The 20,706-nt window shown below is 39.6% G+C and overlaps 1 protein-coding gene across 5 annotated transcripts in view; it reads right to left on the bottom strand.

Annotated features, from left to right (window-relative positions):
* ERCC6L2 (ERCC excision repair 6 like 2) overlaps nucleotides 1-20,706 on the bottom strand; it is a 207,085-nt gene that overhangs the window by 58,676 nt on the left and 127,703 nt on the right. For all 5 annotated transcript variants that reach the window (XM_045193622.2, XM_045193623.2, XM_053925211.1 and 2 more), the window contains exon 18: nucleotides 7,000-7,181. In XM_045193622.2, coding sequence (XP_045049557.2) covers nucleotides 7,000-7,181 — 182 coding nt within the window. The remainder of the gene's footprint in view (nucleotides 1-6,999; nucleotides 7,182-20,706) is intronic.

A 20,706-nucleotide genomic window follows, 5' to 3' on the forward strand; every position in this document is an offset into this window, starting at 1 on the left:
TATTTGAAAACATAATTAAGGAGAATATCCCTAATTTGGCAAAGGGAATAGACTTCCAGGAAGTCCGGGAAGCCCAGAGAGTCCCAAAGAAGTTGGACCCAAGGAAGCACTCACCAACGCACATCATAATTACATTACCCAAGGAGAGAATCTTAGAAGCAGCAAGACAAAAGGAGACAGTTACCTACAAAGGACTTCCCATAAGACTGTCAGCTGATTTCTGGAAAGAGACCTTACAGGCAAGAAGGGACTGGCAAGAAGTATTCCAAGTCATGAAAGGCAAGGACCTACATCCAGATTACTCTGTCCAGCAAAGCTATCATTCCGAATGGAAGGGCAGATAAAGTGCTTCCCAGATAAGGTCAAGTTAAAGATAAAGTTCATCATCACCAAGCCCTTATTATATGAAATGTTAAAAGGACTTAACTAAGAAAAAGAAGATAAAAAATACGAACAGTAAAATGACAACAAACTCACAACTATCAACGACCCAACCTAAAAAAAACAAAAACAAAAACGAACTAAGCAAACAACGAGAACAGGAACAGATTCACCGAAATAGAGATCACATGGGGGCTTATCAGTGGGGAGGCAGAGAGGGGCAAATGGGGCAAAGGGAATAAGAAGCATAAATGGTAGGTGCAAAATAGACAGGGGGAGGTTAAGAATAGAATGGGAAATGTAGAGGCCAAAGAACTTATATGTATGACCCATAGACATGAAGTAAGGTGGGGGAATGATGGTAGGAGGGGGATACAGGGCAGAGGGAATAAAGGGGAGGAAAAAATGGGACAATGACGTGTAATAGCATAATCAATAAAATGTATTAAAAAAGAATGAAATCTTGCCATCTGCAACAACATGAAATAATACCTCATGGGTATTAGGCTAAGTGAAATAAGTCAGACAGAGAAAGACAAATACCATATGATCTCACTTATCTGTGGAATCTGAAGAACAAAAATGAACAAATAGAAACAGATTTGTAGATACAAAGCAAACTGATGGTTGCCAGATGGGGAGGGGGTTGGGGTGCTGAGTGAAAAAGATGAAGAGATTAAAAAGTGCAAATTGGAAGTTACAAAATAGTCACAGGGATTTGAAGTACAGCACAAGGCATGTAGTCAACATAATGTATGACTATGTATGGTGCCAGGTGGGTGCTAGACTTACTGAGGTATCACTTTGTAAGTTATGTAAATACCTAACCATTATGATGTACACTTGAAACTAATAAAACATTGAATTTCAACTGTAATTAAAGAATAAAAAAACACAAAAATAAAAATACATGTCATTTGTAACACTAGAAAAGAAGACGTGAGATGCTATTTCAAAAAGCAAGTTTCATTCTTAGTACTAAAAGGTACTAATTAAAGCTGTTATCTGCATATGTGGTTAAGATGGAGGCTGAAGGGTTGTTTTGGGACCCTGGGCACTAGACTGTTCCTTTCCCCAGGTGAGGGTGCTATGGACTGAACTGTGTCCCTCGAAAAGGTGTATGTTAAAGCCCTCATCAATGCCCAGTGTGGCTATATTTAGAGATAGAGCCTGTAGGAGGTAATTAAGGTTAAATGAATTCACCAGAGAACGCTCTCTCTGTTATGAGAAGACACAGTGAAGAGGTGGCTGTCTGGAAGCCACAAAGAGAGCCCTCACCAGAAACCAAATCAACTGGCACCCTGATCTTGGACTTCCCAGATTTCAGAACTGTCAGAAATTTCTGTCATTCAAACTCTAGTCTGTGGGGTTTTGTTATGGCACCCCTGGTAGACTAAAGAAGACAGAGGGTATGGCTTTGCTGATGCTGAGTTTGGCCATGAGTCAAGAAGGCCCAAGGTTTGTAAACATTCCTTTAAACAAAGCAATAGATGGTGGTGCAGCACATGATTAAAAGCTCCAAAATTTTAGAATTACATCTATATTTTATACACTATTTCCTTAAAACATTCTTTTCATTCAACAAATATTTATAGAACCCTCTTAGGTGCTAGGCACTGTGGTAGGAACCATACAACAGAACAAGAACTAGTTCCCTATCTTCAAGAACTTTATAGTCTAGTTGGGAGAGACAGGTGCATGAAAATCAAACCAGAACAGAGTTGTAAGTCCCATGATGGGGGTTAGTGCAGGGCACCCACACAAGGGGTACCTAAACCAGTGGCTGGCAAGGGGCAAGACAGTAGGGAAGGCTTCTCTGCTGTCACCTCAGGCCAGTAAGGCAAAGATGAGGGATGAAGCCTTCCAGAGAGAGAAGGGTACACGCACAGGCCCAGTCTCAGAGAGGACCTGGTGCACAGAAGGGAGGAGAAACCACGAAGAATGAGGCTGAAAATCATGAGGGGTCTGTATGCCAATTTCATTTTTTATTTTACCCCGCATAGAACAGAGAATCCTGAGGGCAAAAAATGTCTTTATATGTGTGTGACTAGGACCTTTAAGGTCACTATTATTTTTGCCGTCCAGGTCAGGTTCTGTAAAGCTCATGCTTCCTTGATTTTCCTGGCAACCCACACTGCGCACTCCTGACTTTCCTTTGTGGCTTCAGGTGAGCACTGTGGCTTCTAGTCCTCACCACACTGGTCCTGTTAACTGCTCAAATCTAGGTGCTACCTCTGCCTGATCGACAGGATATTTAATATCACAAGTATAAGCTTCCAAATTTGTGTCCTGGAAATTGCCAATGTTCTTGTTGGAGAGCAACAATGTGTTCTTAAGTGGTTCCAGTTTTCACTTCACATGAAGCAACAGAGGTAGTATTATTTTGTTTATTAATCATCTGCAAATCCATTTTCATGGTCTAATAAATATTTATGCTGTGAAGACTAAGTTATTGGCAAGGTTACAGGCTGATGTCTTTTATTTATCCAAGACTCAGTGGTGTCTCTGCAGCTGCCAAAGGACTTTTGCCTTTGCTGTACTGACCTCTCCCCTGACCCTGTGACTCCATCACCTCTGGGAGGGGAGCTGCTTCCAACCCCATTTGATCCAAGTGGTATGCAAGTCAATATGCCATGTGGTTGACTGTTGCAGAAGGAGTTATGATTGTAATTCATTTTATTTGCCTTCTAAATTGCTTTCAAAATTCTTAATCTTAAAAGAATTTTCTCCAAAAATAAGGAACTGTGAGGTAGAACAAGTGGGTAGGAAAACTTAGTAAATTAGAGTGAGTAGACACATGAGTGCCACTTAGAGAGAAAGAAAAAGGAAGGAAACCAAAAATAGGTATCTCTCAGCAAGTATATGCAGAGTAGTTATATATCATGGATAAAATTAAAATTTCTCTCCCCTTTTTCTTGAGGAATTAGGGCAACAGGGATAGAACACAGCTAAAATCATCATCTCCCCTCTGCCTAAGCTTTCTGAAGGGAAGGTAGGGCCAAACACTTCATTCAGATGATCCATCGGGCTCTAACATGGACCAGTCTTGATTCTCACAAAGGTAGGATGGTTAGTAAGAAAGAGGTGTTAATAGTTTGGACACTATTGCCTGGTTCAAACATTGGCATTCTAATATTAGACCCCCTTTGACTTTTTATTTAGCACAAGGCATTTATTCCCTTGTGCTAAGAAAAAAGGAAAAGAGGCAAAAACTGTTCATTATTAATATTTTAGTTATTTTATATACAAATTAAAGGGGATGAAGACAATGTGCTCCACAAAGATGATAAAACATAGATGGTAAGCCTCCTAGCAAAATCATTGCCCAAAGTGCAAAAATCACTGCTGTGAATCTGTTTCAGGAGGTGCATTGCCACAATTGTGTGGGGTGTTCACCTTCCTGGGCAAAGGTGGGCAGCTGACAGCCAACCTGCCACACCAGCAGCTAAGGAGCTGAGGAACCAGCCTTCCCGGGACAGCTAAGGACTGGAAGTTGCCAAATCCCTGAGGGAAGCATTTGGAACCCACAGAGCACCAGCACTTTCTCACTCTCCCCAGATGCCATGAGGACCAATTCAACCATGCCTTCCATCACTGTTTACCTCAGTCCGTACTCTGGTTACCTAACCACTGGCGTCTCATCTCCTCCTACTCTTTCCATCCTTGATCTAATCCAACACTCCACCTTCCAGACCGTTCTTGGGCACCTGTGGAACCAGGCTATGATCTAACAATTCCCCTGTGTCTCCTATGCTGAAAGGTTCCTCTGTGTTGCCTCACGGTACTGCCTTCTTCCCATGTTGTATGTGAAAATCAAGGCTCACACCTCACACCCTTCAACCTCAGGGTTCATGCTTCACATTGCTGCTTCCAGACCATTGTTTTCTTAAAAACCCATTTCCCTTTATAAGGTTTATGCTAACCAGCTAAACCATTTTCTCCTGCATTTTGTTAACTGACTCCTTAGTTTTTTCCCCCTAGTACAGTTGATCCTGGATTAATGTTGCTTCTATTCATCTCCCGTTATCATTCTTTTTTTTTTAAGTTAATTAATTAATTTATTTGAGAGAGAGGAAGAGAGGGAGAAAAAGAGGGAGAAAAACACTGATTGGTTACCTATTACCCCAACCACGGAATGGGCCTGCAACCCAGTCATGTGCCCTGACTGGGGATCAAAATCCGGCACCTTTCACTTTGAGGGACAACACTCAACCAACTGACCATGCCAGTCAGGGGTCCTGCCATCATTCTCGATAATTATCATCAATATCCATGTGGATGTCCTACCCAACTCCTGGCCCACCAATTTCTTTACCTCACCTCCAAAGACTCAATTCTATGCCAGGCCCCTGTTCCCAAGGTCATATACTGCCAATCATCACCATTAACTGCACTACCTCTAAATCCTTGACTCAGTCATCTCATGCTCCAGCTCAATCATGAACCCCCATAATAACAATGCTGAAATCAAGTGCTTCAATTCACTGACTTTTCTGCTTTCTCATTATCCCCTTGCACAGCTTAGGTTCAATTTTATAATCACCCTTTTGCAAACACCTTCAGCTTCCTTGCTTCTCTCTTCTGCCATACTAACCCTTAGCAAAACCCAGCCATCTCTACATTCTGTGTTTACAACTAAGCAATTGTGGCTTGCAGAATGAGGTATGCATGACTGTGTACACAGTTTTGTTGGAATTGCTCTCAAACATTAAGGACTTAATATTACCCAAGAATTCTACTCCCACTAAGCTCACTCTCCTACTTTAAAAATGACTTATTTCACAACTTCCCTTTGCCTAAATCTATCTCCCTCTGAATTGATGACTTTAAATCTCAATTAACTGAGGAATTATCACTATATCTGTGCCTGTCATCATCTCTTTTCTTTCAGTGCCTCTCAAGGGCTGGAACGTGGCCAGTGGTCTGGATAGGACCCTCTCCTGCCTCTAGCACTTCACTCTTTTCATTCACTCTGGCATGATCTCCCCTCCCCGCCCCCCTTAGTCTGTTCCCTCAATACATAAACAGGTTCTATTATCTTGACAACTAAAAAAAAACAACCTACCCTTAGTCCCACAATGCCCTCCAGCTACTGCTGCTTCTCATGTCCAAACTTAAAGAGCTATTGCAGGCTCCGCCTAGTCACTGTTTGCTCACCTCATCTTAGCATCTGTCTACTCAGACTGTTCAGGTTGAAGCAGCCAGTGAGTTCTCTGCGGCCCACTCCAGCGGGCACTTTCCCACAAAATTTGATAGAGTCGAGAGCTTCCTCTTTTTGAAATTCACTTCTCTCACACTTCAGGACCTTACACTGTGCCTCCTCATCAACAGGCCACTGTCGCCTCCAGGCTCAGTCCTGGGGCTTTTCCTCTCTTCTCTGTGCTCTGTTCCTAGGCTGTTCACACAGTCCCATGGCTGGAAACACCATTTATAATCTCTGTGCAGATGACTGTCAGATTGAGATCCTAGTCTCCAGACCCCAGTATAGCTCATCCACTGTCTATTCAACATTTTCATGGAACCTCCAATTTAATATGAGCAAAAGAGAGCTCTTGATTTTTTTAAAACTCCAAACTTGTTTCTCTTCTAGTTTTCCCCATTCAGTGAATCCAACCTGTTGCTCAAGACAGAAAGTTGGGAGTAATTCTGTCTTCTCTCTGTTGCAACAACCACTCCAACACCAAACACATTCATTTGGCTATGTCTCCCTGGCAATGACTCTCCTGCAACCCAGAATCACCGAGTTAGTTCCTTATGATCTCCCCTCATCTACTCTGCCCTCTTCCGCACAGAGGCTGGAGCAACAATCTTTTAGAAACATGTCAGATTATATCATGCTTCAACAGCCTTCCCCTGCATTTAGAACAAAATCCAAACTTTCCCCAAAATCTATGAGACTTTTCGTACTCCAGCCCCATCTGTATCTCCGCCTATATCTCCTGCCGCTCTGCTCAGTTTATTATGTACTAAGTGCACTAGTCTTCTCTTGGTACCTCACACACATTAAACCTCTTTCCTTCTCAGGGATGTTCTTATGCTAGTTCTTTGTCCAATTATCTCTCAAAAATCAAGTTAAATGCCACCTGTGGAGCAAGGGCTTCCTTGACTACTCAACAGAAATGGTAGGTGCATCCCTCCTAATGCCATTATTCTTCATCAAGGAGGCTTGTCCCTACCTTTCTTATAACAAACCATTATACAATTATTTATTTATGTGATTTTTACTTTTGAAATTATATCGGTCAATGCCAACCCCCATCCCACTGCACTGTAAATTGTCTCTCTCTTTTTTTTTTACACTGTATAGACAGCACCCAGCACTATGCTTAGGTGCATATTAGGTATTCAATAAATATTTAATGAGTGAATGAATGTAATGCACTTAAGTATTTCATTTACCTATATAAAATAATTTCATTTTTTTATGAATTCATGGATTAGCCTTCTAAACACATAAAACATTTGGCATTTATTTTTTGAAGTATACAAATTAAGATTTTTCTAAAATATTTGGGTGCCAGGAATGGTTAAAATTAAAATAAGTTTTTATTTTACTGAGGAGCTATATTTCTTTTGAGAATTATTCTTAAAAGTCCAATGTTGTTATAGATGACATACCTACGTATCCCTTTTGGTGTTTCTCCAATTATGAAGGTGGTCTGGTCTGTTCGGTAAACTTTCTTCTCCTTCTGGCTCACAGGGTGTGAAATGTAAAGGGGAGATGAAATGCCTTCTTTACTTGGTTGATGGCCTTTCTTTGTATGTGTTGATGTATCTGTCTTCATCTTGTCTTTATGTGTCTGAAAAAAGGGAAGGAAGTGTTACCATAGACAGCCAGTCACAGTGCGGGGAGTTTCCCCCATTGGCCAAGATGGTGGAGCACGAGGTTCTTATATGGAGAATGCCAAAAGCTAGTAAGTTGAATAGACAGGACCCAGGCATTCAAAAAGCTAACACAATAATTGGATAGAAAATCCCTATAAGAACTGTGCACTTGAGCAGATAGGAGGGATGGTCTTTGAGATGGGAGTCCACCATTCTCCCTGGTCATGGCACCGGAATAAACTTTCCCTGTGCCCTAGCACCTCTCTCATAAGTTGGCTTTCATTGCAGCGGGCAGCCAAACCTCCATTTGTTTGGTTACAGTTTTTGGTGACTCCGGTGGGGCAGTGTGGACTTCGGTAAGTCCTGGAAGGCCTGAGCTGTGGTCCCAGCTGTTTGTGGCAGGGTGACCCAGAAACAGGGCTGTGGGAACTTCCCAGCAGCTGCTGAGAGCTTTTCTTAGGAAATTTCCCTGCATTCCTTCTCAAGGCTTCAGCCCCCTGAAACACTTGGCACTTCTAGTTCTTTGCCCAGTTATCCACAAGGTGAAAGGAAATGGGTTTCTGGGGAGCAAACTCCAAGACGGTAAGTCAAACTTACCTGGTGGCATGCATACCAGGTGTCCTCTATCCCTGCCACCTGGGCTTCATGACACTTGAGTCCAGTCAGAACCATTTGTAGTACCAGTTAGTGGGATACCCTAGTTTGGTTAGGACCATTTTAGTATCATTTGGTAGGCTATTCTAGGCTATCCCTGCTGCTTGGGCTTCATGTCCCTTGGGCTTTGTGCCATTTAGGTTTGGTCAGGACCACCTGTGGTATCAGTTGGAAGAAGATGCTAGGACTTGCTTGTGAGTGCTTCTTTGGACTAATGGAGTTATAGATCCAAGTTTTGTTTATATGTTTCCACTTTGTCTGGGGTCTTTCTATGGTTATGGTTTTGGGGTTCTGTTTCTATCAGGGCTTTCATCAGGGAAGGAAATATTTTTCTACAGTAATCTGCTTGGTTTATGTATACTTTTGATTATGGGGGGAAATGGCCCCTATAGGGTTTCCTGAATTACTACACCATCATACAGTTCAAATTATTCCAATAATCAGGGAAATGGAACAACATCCCTTATGTCTAGGTGTTCATGTCTTTACACAATAAGGATCTGGCAAAGAAAGGGAACAGCCTAATGATGCAGAGAAGGGAACGGCTTTAAAGCCCCTCCCTGATAGTAAGACATAGTAAGAAAATGATATGAGTCTCTTTAATGCTCTGAACCTGGGGGACCCAGGATCAGCAGCAGAAAGATTTCCCCTGCCACCACCCCTGCTGCTAGATACCCATGAAATAGGGCCCAGAGAGGTGACAGCCCCATCCCTGCCTGATGAAGAAATGGTTTCCTGCTTGAAGATCTGGCAGGGCACCCTATTTGGCCAGGAGCATTCCTATCTGGAGTGGGACAATTCCCCTGGAGGCAATACCCTATAGGCACAATAAACCAGGAAGGCCAGCTCGCTGGTCACACTGGGCCCATACTCCATTTTCCACTTCAGATTTACTGAATTGGAAGAATCCCAACCCCTTATAGGGAAGACCCTCAGAAAATGGCAGACCTTATCACCCCCAGTTTTGCCACTCCTCATCCAGTCTGGGCAGATGTACAGGCTGTCCTTAACATCCTGCTAGTGCCAGATGAAAGGTGACTCATTATAGATAAGGCTAATAAAGAGGCTCAGAGCCTCCATCAAGAGAATCCAAATAGGAACCCCAACCCAGCTGGGGCAATTCTCTTGACAGAGCCCAATTAGGACCATTCCATTGCCCAAAGAAAAATACTGGATATAATTTGACAACAATAAATTTATATTTGAGTTTAAAAGTAAGAAAGGAAAATCTCTAGGTGCCAGTAACAAAGAAGTAACATAGTGGCGAGTGGGAGCTAGAGCTCAGTAGCCCCCATGATAGGGTCTTAAGTTATAGTCTGCAGGACTCCATGTGTGGAGGAGAGATGAAAAATGATTTAACTTCCTGAATTAAAAAAAAAAAACAACAACCCAACAAACCAACCAAAACACAGTAGAAGTTAAAAGGATATACAATTTGCAATTTAAAGCCAGTAAACCCCAAACTGGAGACATAGGATAGAGGCAGGCTACCTTCTTATTCCAGATATTATGGAAAGAATCACTGGTGAAAAGATGAGATGCCCAGCCTGTGCCATTTGTGGAATCCTATTTTGTAGTGCCTGGGTGATATGGAAATCTAAGGTAAAAACTAGTATAAAGGACTGGCCTAGAACATAGGCCAGTGAAAATCATAGATCTCAATGAAAGGTGAATACAAAAATATACCATAGGAAGACTTCCATAATCTAGAGAATGCTTCTGATTCCGATTGAGGGCAGGAGGAGACGAGTTCAGGCAAAAATTATTAGGATCACATAAAACCCTCCATCATGAAAGTGGGCAGATGCAACAAATGTGAGAATCTACACCAGGGAAACTATAAATAAAGCAATCTGAAAGAGACTTTAAATCATTAGCATGTCAAGATAAAGGAAAAGATAGAATCCATCACCAAGAACTGAATAATATATAGGCAGATTTGAGAAAGAACCAAATACATACTCTAAAAAGGAAATACAGTTTTGAAATGAAAAATAGAGATAGAAACAAAGTCAAAATATGGGTTAAACAGAAGACTAACAGCCCTACCAACAATGATAGTTGATAAACTGGTAGAATAAAATTACTCAGAGTGAAGTACAGAGATCAAACAAGAAAGAAAGAAGGAAAAAAGAGAGAAAAAGAAATTAGGAGACAGAAGACACAAAATTTCTAATACACTAGAAAAACAGAACAGAGAAAATGGAAGAGATAACACCAAATAGATAATGGCAAAGAACTGAAGAAGGCATGAATCCTCAAGCTAAAAAAGGACACTCTCTAGCAGAAAAATAAAAATAAATCTGTACCTTGTTATATCACAGATAAAGGGAATGTTTTAAAATATGAGAAAGACAAGATATTCCACAAAGAAATGGTAATCAAACTAAAGGCAGACTTCTCATTAACTCCATCACTACAACAAGAAGATAATGAGATAATGTCATCAACATGTAGCGAGAAAAAGGTCAACCTAGAATTCTATACCCAGTTAATCTATCATTTGAGAAATTTTCAGACATACAAAGACTGTAAGAGTTTACTAGATAAAGATTCCTGCTGATGACATATTTTTCTTTTATAGGAGTTCAGTGGAATTGAAGTGGCATATATCAGTGAAGGTAGGTAGGGAATGGCTCTTCATTTTACAAATATTTACTAAGCACCTGTTATGTTACTGTCACCACACTCTGCAGTTGAGAACAAAGATATTTACAAAAACAAAGATACAGAATACCTTTATATATACATATACAAAATATCCTTAAGAGACTCAAAATTGACAAGACTATTCCTCAGAAAAAGATGGCATTTTGGATTTTTCTTTTAAAAAAATCAATCATTTATCCTTTCAACTTGTATGGATGTTCATTTCACTGAAGTAAACTGAACATAAGACAAACCATAAGACATAATTATAGTTGTTTAGTAGCAAGCCAGTCCTAATGAAAATAAATTGACTTCTTTCAAAATCTACTGTGACTCAGATGGACAAATAATGTTGAAAATACTTTTCTTAAAGACAATTTCTTTAATCTTAAAACATTATTAATAGAGGAAAGTGCTGATCTTTAAAGATAAGCTTGAAAGAGATTTGATGCATTTATTTTACATCACAAGAAAACAAGATGAATGTTAAAAGTTCCTAATAAAAAGGCTCATTATCTTAGATGACCTCCAAGAAAGAATTATCCATTATTGTAAGGAGAGACAGGAATGTTTGCATGAGGGTAAAGGGAGTAAGCAGAAGGAGAAGGAACTGTGCCAACCGAAAACACTCCCTCCTCATGTATTGCAATTTCCGAAGCCATAGAGAAATCATGCCAGGAAATGAACATTTTTAGTTATTTACATGATTACTGTGGATCTTTCTGACCCTGGAAGCATTACAAAGCTTATATTTTGTACAGATGCATTTTTCATAAGTCAGTTTTATAAACTTTTCAGGAAAACTCAGCCTCCACAACTATAGCTATCAGATATGTGTATCTTTTTGTTTTTGGTACACATAATGTAAAACCTGATTATTTTACACAATAATAAAAAGGGAAATGCGTTCATCTCTCACATGGGCTCAATATCCTATCTTTTATTTAGAAAAGTCTATCTAGGTTCAGATTTCCATTTTATTGGTTTCGGGTACTTTAACACTTTAGTTAAAGAAGTCTGTGAAACACAATTTTGTTAACTAATTTAATAAACATTTGGTGCTCTTGCTATAATAGCTGGTTTCAGTACTACATAGTACAATAGTAACCTTTACAACAGTATCCAATCCAATACAGATGAAATCCTTTACAACAGATTGCTTTACAGTCTTTTACAACAGATAGAAGGTAAAGTAGTGCCACAGTACAGTTGCAATTGTGGTGACAGTTATATTTTATTATAAAGCAAAGTACAAGGTCTGTGGCCAAGATGAAAGATTCCGGATTATGAGAACTGGACTCAAATTCATTTGTTACCACGAATGTCAAAGCTGCAAAGTTATATGACACAGAGGCAACATTGTAAAGGAGCAACATAATGAAGGCTCAAGTGAAATGAGCTGAATTAGGAATTTAGGCAGAAGATGAGGTTGCTTGCTTAAGAAAGCAAAATAAATCTACTCTTCTTTCCCCCAAGGGTACAGTGACCAACAACCGGAACACTATGTCTGTATTTGATAGGAAATTTTGCGATCATACCATGAAGAAAGCAGAAATCTCAGTTTTTGCCAACCCCCCTAATTGTTCCGTTTTCTTTAAAAGTTTCTTCAAAACTCTTTATCAAAGTTGGCCCTCAGAAAGTACCTCTGTCTTTATGATTCTGATGAAGGTTTCCTTCATCTTAAGATTTATATCTTTAATACTAAGAAAGAAATTATGAATACAAGAGCTTTGTACAGTATTTGTATAGTTTACCTGCTAATAAGTATTTTAGAAAACTTATTATACAGCATTAGAGTATAATTTATAACTTAGTAATTGCTATGTTCATGATTATTTTTATAAGTTATTGGATATTGTTGGGTATTTCTACTGTTGTATTTGTATGAAAACTTCAAATTCAACTTCTGGAATCTTTATTAAAAAGAAGACTTGGAAAGTGTCAGGAACACAGTAATCATTTCTAGATAATGTACAGTTAAGAATCCATTTGATGGTGGGACTGACGGCATGAAAATGGGGGGTCACTTAATGGGCTGAATTTAACAGAGAATAATGAAGTAATAATTCTAACTTATGAGTAATATAACTTCCTCCTTTGGACATATACATACTATATAAAGCAGTCAGATGAGAACTGAGAAAGGGAAAACACCACCCCTTTCAGACCACAGTTAAATAGATCCAAAAGGGTAAAGGATGGGCGATGGCTGATTATATAAGACCTAATGTGACTTATATAATTAAAACCGTCATAAACATAGGCTTTGGTTTAATTTTGATAAAGTTACACAATTATTACTGATTTTTGTGATGTATCTGTAAAGTATAAAATTTTTAAATGTATAATGTATATATTCTGTAAAATAAAAGCTATAATTATTTTAAGTTATGAAAGATATACATTAATGAATAAGAGGGCAATTTTATAGGAAAAATTTCCTTTTATAGTAGCCAAAATGTATCTTCACCAGACCTAATCAACTGCATGCAATTCCATGCAACTTATTTGTTTTAATTTTATTTTTTAAAAGATTTTATTTATTTATTTTTAGAAGAAAGGAAGGAAGGGAGAAAGACAGGGAGAGAAACATTAATGTGTGAAAAATACATAGATTGGTTGCCTCTTGCATGCCGCCAACTGAGGACCTGGTTCACAACCAGGCAGGTGCCCTGACTGGGAATCGCATCAGTGACCTTTCAGTTCTCAGCCCGGCATTCAATCCATTGAGCCACACAGTCAGGGCTAAATTTCATTTTTAAATTACAGTTTACATTCAATAATGTATTAGTTTTAGGTGCACGGCATAATAGTTAGACAATCATACTTTATAAAGTGGTCCCTCCACTATTTTAAGTATCCATGTGGCACCGTATATAGTTATTACAATATTATTGACTTTATTTTCTATGCTGCACTTGGCAAAATAGTCCCATGACTATCTTGTTACTGGCAATTCGTATTTCTTAATTCCTTTACCTTTTCCACCCAGTTCCCCAACCCCACTCACCTCTGAAACCATAAGTCTGTTCTCTATACTATGAATCTATGTACAACTTATTTCGTACTGTTGTTTTAGGTCTATATTGGTTCTACCAGGAAAGTTCCCTATCTTTAGACCAATAGTATGAAACATTCTTACATTTCAAGGCATTAAATCTAAGCCTTACATTATTTTCTTTGAACTAATAGTTATTTTTGAAAGGCACAACTGATACTTAAAGATAAGGTATATATAAATTTTCAATACGTAAGAGTGAGAAAAAATAAAACTGATTCTTAAAAACTTTACGGAAGGAAATTTTTGATGTCACTGTACTGAGAAAAGATAAAAAGGAACATTCCCTCTACCTCACAGTCATATGACTTTGCTACATAGGGAATCTATCTTTATATATTAGGAAACTTCACTGAAATAGTCCAGAGAATGTTTAAGGAAAAGAAAAAAATCTATTCAGAGTCTTTGAGTAAAAAGTAATCTTGGAGGTAAATTACTAAAAGAACTGTAGAGGGCACCTATGTAGGAACAGCAAGGAAATGAGAAATGTTGATAGAAATCAATTTTTCCCATACCCACCCCTGCTGTAAAAAATAGGGCAAGAAATGTTACTATCCAGGAGAGTGAGTTTTAAAAGCAGTCACGAACAACCTCTAGTTCCATTCTGGCAGGCAAAATATTATTGTAATTTCTGCCATCATTCTGTACCTCCTTGAGGCTAATTCTGGAGACCCATCAATAGCTGGTGCAGATAATGCTGATTTCTCCTCTGCTCATCTATGTCCCGCAGAAGAGGAATCTTGGGGGGGGGTACAGTACACAATGAAGCAGAACAGCCCGATAGGATGGGTCGGCTGTCCACAGTCGGCTACCAGAAATTACCTAAATGTTTTATTAAGCAATTTTGGAATGAATCGATATGCTGACCTGGTTTCTCTAGAAAACACATTATAGGCAGCATATACCAGAATAAAGAGCAGTGTATATTTAAAAGTCATATGTACTGTTTTTCCCTTAACCATATGATTAAGCTTGATTAGTTATTGAGACAATTGGAAGCATTAGAAGGTCCTGATGGCTCTGACCCACTGAGCAGCCTGAGTGGAAGGAGTCATTGAAGTCTGGATTCTAAGATCACTGGAGGATCTTCCTGTCAGAGGCAAGCTCTTTGACCTACACCTTGTTTCTTGGAATGGCACAGAGCTTCATAAACTGCCCCACGGTCACTGCCACCTGTGGGCATACCACATGACCACAGGCCCTCATACTGACCCAATCACCCCAACACGGCCATAAAGCCTAAAAAAAAGTCAAGTGCTCTTTCATTTTCTCTTCACTAAACCTTAATCAGTGAAGTCTGAGAGGCAGCAATGCTCTTGTTTATACATCTGTTCAAACAAAGATTTAAAAAGCAATCTCTCTTTGGGTAAGGGCCAACCACGTAAACAAATGATAAGTCAAAAACTTGCTTGTCTTTGCAAAGCAGGGAATCAGGGGCACTATAAAAACGTGCTGCACATGCAAGTCAATTTACTCAAATGGCATCTGAGAGTCTAAAATGACAAAAACTTTTAAGGATCTTCACACAAGTGTGAAAAAGCCCTTCCTCAAAGTAATCATTCAAGATATCTGACTGGTGGTAGGAAATGTTTTCCAACACTCAACAAAAACCTAAAGCAACTATGAACTACCCTGATTATCTTCATTCTCCCTCTAGAGAAGAAAGCCAGCTGGTTAGAGGACCTACCACAAATACATGAGGTCTGTCTGGAAAAAGCCCAGCCATTGTTAATATAACAAGAATGGTTTGCGGGACACTGATGTAACCTGGCAGCCAAGAAAAGTGGACTGGAATGTGCATGTGTGAACAATGACGACTTCATTGTGTTAGTCAAAGGCGGCAGTAGATGCTGTTGAGTGAGCGTGTGTACTGTGTGGCCGTCACATTCAAAATGACTGAGTGAGTAGAGCAATGAATCTGCATCAAATTTCATGTTAAGCTTGAACATGCCCTCGTGGAAACCATTCAGATGATTCAGAAGCCACAGCTATGAGCAACTGGTGATCGGCAGCTTCATCAAGACAACACGCCTGCTCAGGCATCACGTCTCCTGCAGAGTTTTTTTGGTGAAACATCAAATCACCCAGGTGATTCAGCCCCACTACAGCTCAGATTTGGCTCCCTGAGACTTCTGGCTTTTCCCCAAACTAAAATTACCTTTAAAAGGGAAGAGATTTCAGACAGACAGTTGATGAGATTCAGGAAAATACGATGGGGCAGCTGATGGTGATTGGGAGAATCGTGTGAGGTCCCAAGGTGCCCACTTTGAAGAAGACTGAGGTGTCATTGTCCTGTGTATAATGTTTCTTGTATCTCGTATCTTCATCAGTAAATGTCTCTAGTTTTCAAATTATGTGGCTGGATATCTTCTGCACAGACCTCGTATACTAAAGTCAAATTTTCTGTATACGTTAAAAATTACATTCAACTCTGGATGTAATGACAAATGTATTTACAAATGTAAACCTCCTTCTGCCCACCCATGTATATTTCATACAACTGCTTTCTGAGTGAGCCACAAAAGGACAATTTGGGGTGACTGCCTTCAGCTTAGGTTCCTTTTTAGCCACAACAGTCCATTTCTCATCATCTAAGAAATCTATTTAAAAGACAGAACGACGTGACAGCCTCGGAAGAGCACACACTACAGATAGAAACATGTGAGCTGTAAGCCCCACCTGCTTGGCTCTGTTGAACTGAAGGCACTGCCATTCATGACCACAGTGGTCAGCCTGTGGGAAAGGGCCAGGTGAGACAGTGGCAATTACCTTCACCAAAGCCTGTTGATGAGCCACATGGTGTGTTCACTAATACCTCCAGTCCTCTGTAGGCAGGAGGTCAGGGAGAAAGTCCCTTTAATACTCCTACAGACAAAGGCTAGAGCAGGATTAGAGCCTTCTGGGGTAGCTGTCTGAGGGCTGGATTCAGCACCACATGCCCTGGGGTCCAGGCCTTACCCAGACACTTGTTGTGTAAACTTGGGGGAGGTTTGCGTCTTTTTGAGTCCCATCGGGATTTGGAGGATGGGGAATTTGAATCTGGGACTCATATCTGTCTGTTCCATATTTAAAATTCACAATTCTACCAGTCTTTAAAGACCCTCCAGTAAGTAGTAATGAACAGGTCCTTAGCATCTTATAGCCCTGATCTCAAGTTCAATCTTTGTACTTAGTTTTCTTTATGTCATTGTAAAATTTTCTCTAAAGACTACTTGCAAGTCCTGTTCTAAATAATACCTGTTACATGAAAAGATCATAGAAGGGTGGTGCTGATGGAAAAAAAAATTAAAAACCTTTCTTGGCAGGCACCTGCTTGCCTTCCAAGGAGCTGCCACTTCCCACGAGGACATTTCCCTCCCCGGTGGCCTCCAGATAGAGTGGAGGCTGTCTTGGTGAAAAGGCCCCCAAAGGCTCTCCAGCGGCTAGGGGAGAACATTTCAAGCAACATACCACAAATGACACTGAGACAATGGAACTAGCTGTGAGGTGTGACACAGACTATTATTATTAATAATAAATACTAATTATTAATGAAGTACTTAAAACTCTGAATGATTCCCTTTTTTTTACTAAAGTAGATTCCCTATAATCATGTCATTTCACTCTTTCTTATTCTAGATATGCTTTCATGAGTCATATAGGAGAGGAAGTAAAGCTTTCACACACAGAAAGGCCAATCAGAAACATGACCCATGAGGACATATACATGACTCCCTTCATATGATCCAAAACAGCAGTTCTGGAACTTTTTGGTCTGTGAGGGGTGCAAAAAACCCCCCTTTCTTCCCACCTTCTAAGTTCTTTTAGCAGGGCTAATAAATTAAGAGACAGATGAAGAGGAGAAATCATCTAATTATTGTTTTGAATGTACATTTGGGGGTGCCAAGTGATATGAGACCCAAAGACACACAGACAGTTAAGATTTGTTTATATGTCATTTTGGAAAAAGAGTAAGAGGCGGGGCAAGGGTCTGGGATATCCAAGGGGAAGCAGGCAATTCACAGGTAGAGGAGAAAGAGCAAGCATATGACAAAGAAATTCTTGCTAGGCCACCCAGAAAGAATGGGACACAGAGGGAAATGTAGCAAACAGATTTTGCTGGGGTCATTTCTGTCTGGCACACTTGATTCGAATAGGCTAGGGTGAGTATGCTAAGAAGATTCTCTTCCTGAAGCAGTTTTCCTATCTATTCCATAGTATTCCCTTTAGGCAGGAAGAGGGAGGGTCAAAGGTTGTTTCTGAGTCCTTTATTTCTTAATAACCAGTTTAAAATCAATATTCCAAAAGCACGTTTTGGGATGCAAAACTTTGGTCCCCTTTGGGTCTTAGAAACCCTTTATATTTTAAAAATTATTGAGGATAGCAAAGTTCTTTTGTTTACATGGGCTATAGCTGTTGGAAATTTAAAATATATATTAATTCACTAAAAATAAGAAAAAGCCACTTACATGTTAACCTAAAGACCTCTTTTTAACAACAACATCAAAGTTTGTATTATCCAAAGCAACCAAACAAAAAAATGGAGAGAAGAGTGACTACATTGTACTTTTTGCAAACATCTTTACTACCTGGCTACATAAAAGACTGCTGGATTCTTTTATCTACTTCTGCATTCAATCTGTGGCTACATGTTGTACTGGTTGGAATATATGAAGAAGATTAGCCTCATACAGATATGTAGAACTCAGAAGAATATTTTAATAGCTTTTTCAGGTAATTATAGATATTCTTATTTTTGATATCATATCTAAACTCAGGCTATATAAAATATGAAACCATACCAGTACATTTTTTATATTGTTAAAATTAAAATTCATTGGAGGGAGGGTGGGTGGAAGTGGAAGAGGGTATGGGGAGGATAAATGGTAACGGAAAAATAAAGTAAAAATAAATAAAAAATTAAACAAAAATAAATAAAATTAAAATTCACCGGTATATCTCGTACTTTAGCTGATTTCCCCCCCACACATGATTTTGGTATAGTCACTGGTCATTTGGAAAATACTGACTAACTGAGTTGTACAGATCTTCAAAACGCTGACACATTCACTTATGGAGCACTGTAAAATCATTTTCATTGTTATCACCATCTGCTGCATCAGAAAAGTCTTTACGGGGAAGGTGTCATGGTCATGGTGGCGAACACAAGTTTTTCAATGTTTTTCTCCTCACTTTAAGGTATGTTTTTATTGATTTTGCAGAGGGAGACAGAGAGAGAGAGAGAGAGAGACAGACAGACAGACAGACATCAATGTGCAAGAGAAAGACCGATCAATTGCCTCCTGTACGTGTCCTGACCAAGGGTCGAACCTGAAACCTTCAGGTGTTCGGGATGATGCTCCAACAAACTGAGCCACCTGGCCAGGGCTCAATGGCTCAACGTTTTAATTTTCACTTAAAGGCATGAATTTTATCACTGGCAACAATTACTGTCTATTGTTTTTCTTAAAGTGACATACTCATTAAGTTCACTTTATAGAACATATCTACTAAATATACAAGTCTAAATAACCAAAGTGTGTCTGTTGGTTATTCTTTCAAGTTCAGCATGGTGTTCCACGAAAAAGTGGCTAGTTCAGTTCGCAGTTGAACTGTACAAGTGCTTACATACACCTCCTAGTTCATCAAAGAGAATATTAGAAATATGAGAACTAAAAGGTTGAGATTTAATAAAGTTTATAATTTTTACTGCTTCATCAAGGATATTCATAAGAGAAAGTAGTTTTCCTTTTCTGTAAGGGTGTGACAGTAAAGAATGCAATGACCACGAGTACAATTTAGGGCCACTGATCCATGCTAAGCTGCCAGCACTTTTCCCACCATTGCTTTTTCACCATTTGTAGAAATGTCAACAAGTGAAAAGGGCACACAGTATTATTCTGAAAATAGTTCTGACCTTGCAGATCCCTGAAGGAGTCTTGAGTATCTCGGGGGCCCACGCACCACGTTTTGAGAACTGCTTGTCTACAAGAGACTGGCACGCCTTCATTCAGCTCATACCTGACACCGCCACATCGGGCATTCGACCAGGATGATCAATAGATTTTGGTTTCACCCAGCTTTATTGTCTAGATTAATGATTATATCTACGAGGGGGGACCCCCAAAAGCTGGGATTTATTTATAAACGCTTATGTATTTATTCTTACATGTTTAAACTTCAGTCACCTTCAAAGTACTCTCCATTTCATGCAATACACCGACTGACTTTCCTACTGCTCAAAACAGTTTTTGAACTCACTGATTTTGATTTCTTCCAGTGCTTCTGCTGTTTTTCTGTTTCACCTCTTCCACACCAGCAAAATGTTTCCCTTTGAGGAATTTTTCCATCCGGGAAACAAAAAAAGTCACTGGGGTGAGATCTGGTGAATAGGGAGGGTGGGGTATGGGGGTCATGCTGTTTTGTCAAAAATAGCCGAACACTCAGAAAGGCGTGGGCAGGTGCGCTCGTAAATTACCCATCATGAAATGGGCAAATGTGTTGAAAGAGTCTTCAAAAGAAATTCACTGAAGCTGAACACAGCCTCTCACAACAAGGCCAGCTGGTACACTGATATGGATGGGTTCCTAGAACACTCACCTAGCAGGGGAAGCCTGTACTACAAGGGGACTGCCCTCCAGAAGATAATTCATTTTTTTAGGTCCCTCCTCATACCTGCTCCAGCCCTGGCCCTTGGCCTTCATCAACCATGACATGGTTAGACATCTGCACATGTTGAAAGTTACTTGCCAGAGTAACTCTTAACATCAGTCTGTTCATGTCATTTTAACATTTGTTGATTATTTCTCTGAATGGAGGACCTTTCATGGTCTGTTCCCTACCACCTATGTAGCTTTATTCTCTTTGTTGTCCAATATAAGTTGGCCTGGTTAGGCCAGTCTTCCCACTATTGCCAAACACATCATGACATTCATTTCTGGTGGCAAATTTGTTTAACCTTGCCGCTGCCCAACATAGTTTTATTCATGCTAGAAGGTCCAGCTTCATGAGACTTTCCTTGAGTACTTTTTTCTTACACTCTTATTTCAATTTCTCATCTATTATGTAAATGGAGTCTATCTTGATTTAAGATTTTATGTGATCACTCACAGCGTACCAAACCAAGGAGCAGCAATCCTGTATGTAGACCAAAGATTTTA

Source organism: Desmodus rotundus, chromosome 1, assembly GCF_022682495.2.
Source record: "Desmodus rotundus isolate HL8 chromosome 1, HLdesRot8A.1, whole genome shotgun sequence".
NCBI lineage: Eukaryota > Metazoa > Chordata > Mammalia > Chiroptera > Phyllostomidae > Desmodus > Desmodus rotundus.